The sequence below is a fragment of the Haliotis rubra genome, unplaced genomic scaffold, assembly GCF_003918875.1.
Source record: "Haliotis rubra isolate DU_JTF1 unplaced genomic scaffold, ASM391887v1 Scf480, whole genome shotgun sequence".
In the NCBI taxonomy this organism is placed as follows: Eukaryota; Metazoa; Mollusca; class Gastropoda; order Lepetellida; family Haliotidae; genus Haliotis; species Haliotis rubra.
Genome location: NW_025767169.1, coordinates 617,895 through 622,941, shown reverse-complemented (window position 1 = coordinate 622,941; position 5,047 = coordinate 617,895). Strand labels below are relative to the sequence as shown.

The 5,047-nt window shown below is 38.9% G+C and overlaps 1 protein-coding gene across 1 annotated transcript; it reads left to right on the top strand.

Annotated features, from left to right (window-relative positions):
* Positions 1-947: 947 nt before the first annotated feature.
* LOC124291077 lies at positions 948-5,047 on the top strand. Its single transcript, XM_046727985.1, has 2 exons — positions 948-1,066; positions 3,282-5,047. The coding sequence occupies exons 1-2, from the start codon at positions 1,054-1,056 to the stop codon at positions 4,076-4,078; spliced, it is 810 nt and encodes a 269-aa protein (XP_046583941.1). The 5' UTR covers positions 948-1,053; the 3' UTR covers positions 4,079-5,047.

Here is a 5,047-nt window from a genome sequence, read left to right as displayed (position 1 = left end):
TTCTTGTTTTTGCTTATTTATTTTAAAGAATAAAACACCCTTGATACATCTCAATAATGACTTTGAAATATTTCTCAAACTGAACATAGGTGTAACCTTGCTGACATACCAAAGTGGAATTTAAAATGAATTCGTTGAAAAATATATGAATAACTAAAAAAACGGCAGACTAAGATATTCCCAGAGATGTGAAATATATGCCCAATGTTAAAGATTAAAGTTGATTAGTTACATACAGAAATAATATTATTGTTTTGAAACTCATAGCGATTTATTACATTTCCTAAAACTGTTGGAAGCGCACGTACAATCACAACAAGCCCGCAAGATCGTTAGAAAACACTCAGTTGGACCAGTGAGAGCCGTTATGCCAAAAAACGGACGTTCGTGTATTTGAATCTCTAACCCACAGGGGCTTGTAACGCTAAACAAATGCTGTCAAGGTATATACTGTCACTGACGGGGTCTTAGTACTATATAAAAAGAAAGGGATGTAACGAAGTCAACACACCAAGTTCGTTTCAGGGCGAATTCAACAATGCTCACTGTATTTATCACATTTAAAGTGTGCACACATTTCAAGCCATTAGATTTACCTACAAAATGAGACATACAGCACGAAAATCGAAGCAGTACTTTGGGAGCTAGGGTCTGGGGAAGCTCGAAAAATCGTCATTTCTCGATTCCAAGCCAAAATCCCTGCTCAGAATTTGTAGCGGTAACTCATCCATTTTCTTGTTTATTTCACAGTTTATACATACGACATTCACAAAAACATGTTGAACTGAGGGCGTCTTTCGGAGACACTTACATCTCACTGTCATAATGAGTTTAAATACATATATTCATCGCAAACAGAATTGTGTCGTGCCCGTTCGCCATTGACGACCTTGGCCTTAACCACACTTGAAAGAACAAGGGGGCTCATTGGCTAAAAATACATATGTCCCATCAAATTGCTGACGCTTTTCAGTGCGAGGCAGGTTAAGGCAGATTCAGTGTCGCTGTAATAATATCAGCTCTGATATCGAATGAAACTTGCACTGCGACACAATGGGAAATTCAAGTAAGTACTCGTACATGTTTATGTCTTTTATCATCAAAGCTGTCTTCTATTATGCAATATGTTGGGTGAATAGTATGAGCATTCTATACTGACAATAAGGATCTGATTTTTACATTCGCTACATCTCTCCCGCTAGATTTGGAAAATCACCCACATGTTTTCAAATCAAACACTTTTACTTAATTACATCCTTGTCATGCAATCCAGATGGGCCTTTATACATGGCGAGGAATGTGTGTTTCATTTATAACGACAGAGTGTGGAATAACGGGGGACGACGACACCGTGTCGTATAACGGGGATTCGCTGTATATCTATATACTGATAAAATAATTGGAGCACAAATTGTACAACTGAAGGTTCACAACAGTTTTAATATCACAGTAGATGAAACTTTGTTCATCTAACGTTATTGATGTCAGATTGACATTCTCTCTGCAACAGGAAGTATATCGTAACGTATTGCACAAAGTACTGTCAGCGAGCTTTGCTGACGTCAGACATTATCACCCACACAATACATCGAGCGCAAGTATAATTAATTCTCGAGGAATTGATCTCCTTTGGAATTTGCCGAGCCCATCTTGTTTACACTGACGAGCAGTAAACTTGGAGTGAAGTAGTGTTTTCGGGGAGACGCACATTTTCTGGATTGTGTACTAAAAAAAAAAAAGAACTGCCGGAAATAGAAAAAAAACCACTGTTTTTAGGCTGTTATTCTGTATCCCGAAAATTTACAAATTTACAAATAGCATATCGAAATAACCCACATCGGCCTAACTGGGCATTCAGTGGTATGCATAATAGTATATACAGAAAAGCATGTTTACTCTTAAAATCGGGAAAAAATACGAGTAGCTGCTCAAAATAATAGATCGGACTATAGATGGCAATAAGGTTGCTCAGCCAGGTATGACGACGGACCGTAGACTCGCCTGGCATGAAATGCACGTCCTGCCTACAAGCACAAGGGGTTATACCTCAAAGATATTTTATGCTTTTTCATTTTTTGAATATGTCTCCTATATGGATCATAAAGTTTATGTTGAGATGCGTAAACGGGTATGATACCCGTGGAAAAGCTTAAATCAGCCATCGTATTAAATGTCTCAAAATAGCATGACCACCCGAAGATCGACAGGACTGTATATTGTTTGTAATTTGTTATGACATGCCGTTTGCTTCCCAGTTTAATTCCCCTGAGGATTATCTTATCTCAGCTTATATCTCTATCTCCCAGCCCGACCCCAACCACCGTCTGCGATACCCGTCCTGGATTTGCTTTTGAGACGACCACTCCTACCTGTTTCTATTTATAGTGATAGTGAGACTCCATGGTTGCTACATCCTTCATAGTTTCAGAATTAAACATATTATTTTTTACGTCAGCTATCGTTTATAATGAAGTTAAGTATAATTTCAAATTAGACATTTAAAATTGTCCTTTGTAATATAATATCATTGCACACTAATTTGCATAAAAATATGGTCTATTTCACATAAGTCGCTTTGGACTTAGTTCTCATTTCTGCACTAATCTCTCCTCAGTAAAGGATACGTTTCCTATCTCCCTACCACTGAGACTGTAGTTAGGCCGAACTTAGTTTAACATATATTTCACACTTACACATATTAACTACATAAGTTGTAGATATTAATGCGGAAAAAAAGTTGTTTTTCTATTTCCGACAGTACTTTAGCTGTCCAGTCGGTTCAAAGGCCGGACCGTCTAGGTTATAAGAGCCCATTCATTATCTACCTGTCTGTCTATCTGGGTTGGAGACATTAGAACCTACTTTCCAAATAAAATTAAAATTTCCAATGTGTTTATGCACTTCATTTCATCTAAAACGTAGTTCTGATCTTTCATGACATGTGAGTGGCTGTGGAGTAGGTTAGTTGTTAAAGCGTTCGCCCGGGTTCGATTCCCCACATGGGTACAATGTGTGAAGCCCATTTCTGGTGTCCCCCGCCGTGACATTGCTGGAATATTGCTAAAAGCGGCGTAAAACCCAACTCACTCACTCGCTCATGACCTGTGAAGGTCCAGATTAGAGGCATCCAGATTAGAGAGGGATCTCTGACTTTGATGCCATGTGTCTACGCGAACTAGATTTCTGGGGATCGAATCCTAGCGCGGGTCCAATGAGGTTGTTGGTAACTTCACGGAGTGCACTCAGTTTATATGTGTTTCAATATTATGTTCTATTCTTAGGAGACGACAGCCTGGAGCAGACATCTTTGGACTGTCGCGACGCACAGAAACGAACTGCACGTACACTGCAGACGCTTGCGCGGGCGTTGCGAGCGACACAGAAACAGATGAATAATGCTAAAGTGCTCTTCCACTCTACTGGTATTGTTTCCGGTGGATTGTCTCTCGCAGGCGCCATTCTCGCTCCTTTCACTGGAGGTCTGTCCACCACACTTATAGCATTGAGTGGAGGAATTGGAATAGTTACCGGGGCAGGTGACCTGGCAACTCAAGCAATCGAGTTCAGAGTTGTTAACAAGGCAATAGAAGACGCCCAAGCGGAACTCGACCGGCTGAATAGGAAACTCAACACATTAGTCGAAGAGCTAACAAGTCGACTGAAAGGCCACGGAATGTCAACATATGAAATTGGGCGGATTTTAAAAACAAGTGGTAACTTGGCATATGGGGTTTATTCGTTTCCTCAAAAGATCAAGGAAGCCATTACCATCGTAAGAGCAGCTCAAAAGTGTCCACTGTGTGGAATGTCCCTAGACCGTGGACATGTTGTTACCGATGCTGTTGAAGGTGCAGTGGCCAGAGCGAGCGCAAATCCGAAACTCGCAGGTGGGGTTTCTGGGTTGAAGGCTCTCAGCAAGAGTGCCAAAGCCCTCCGCGTTGCCGGTGGTGTTTGGACAGCGATAGGAATCGGTTTGAGCATTAAAGGACTTGTTGAAGACCGCATCAAAGTTGAAAATAATGTATCTGAATTGGCAGATGAACTGGAACTAATGGCCGACAAGTTGGAAGAATGCTGAACCATCGACTGCATGTATGTAGTGAACAGAGGTGTTCACGTGACACAAAGGGGAATAACTGTCATCGGCCAGAAGACATAAATCCACAAATGATAAATCCACTATTGATTTGTATCTTGACAACAAAATGATAATTGGTGTTGGTCCATTTCATAACATTTCATTGTCTATATTATCAGTATGTAGCAGTGCTTTTATTAATATTGCCTGAAAACTAAATCTATTTACAATTGATTTCATCATGTTTCATAAATATCAATATATGTTAAATGTTCATTTGTTCGATGTTGTCCGAGTCTTGCCGTTGAATGCCGCCTCTATACATCTTCACCTTTCCTTCTGTTTCCTGGAGCCTTGTCAACAAGGATTTCCCTTCACTTCTTCTCTATTTTTAGCCAGATAACCCATTCTTTGGGATTTTCCCTTTTCTATTTATACGTCACATCATTCCTAATTAGCTATTGTGTCCTCTGACCTTACTTCCTTTGGCTACCTGTTTTCCACTTGCTGTTCCACTGGAAACATCTTTTCCTTTCTCAGGTATGACCATTCTGCTAATATGTTTCCATCTGCCTCTTTACTTTATAAATCCCTATGAAAAGGTGCAAAATGTTATTGCAATAATAATAGTATAACATTAAAAGTAATATTTCATTGATAATTATATAAATTTAGTTAAATATATTAGTTTTACAAATAATGTAAATTATAAACATGGCTGAAACCATGTGCTTACATTTTTTTTCAAAAGTGCAATAACTTTATCCTGGTATTTAAATTGATAACATATTTACTGTGATATTTAAAACTATTTAATATTTATTGTTAAAATTTGTTAAAATTATTTACTGGATTTAAATTTTATGACTCCACTTGCTGATGCTGAACTGGAAACATCTTTTCCCTTCTCAGGCTTGACCCTCAGCAACAGCTTCATTCATCATTTGAATAAAATTCATCTCATCACCA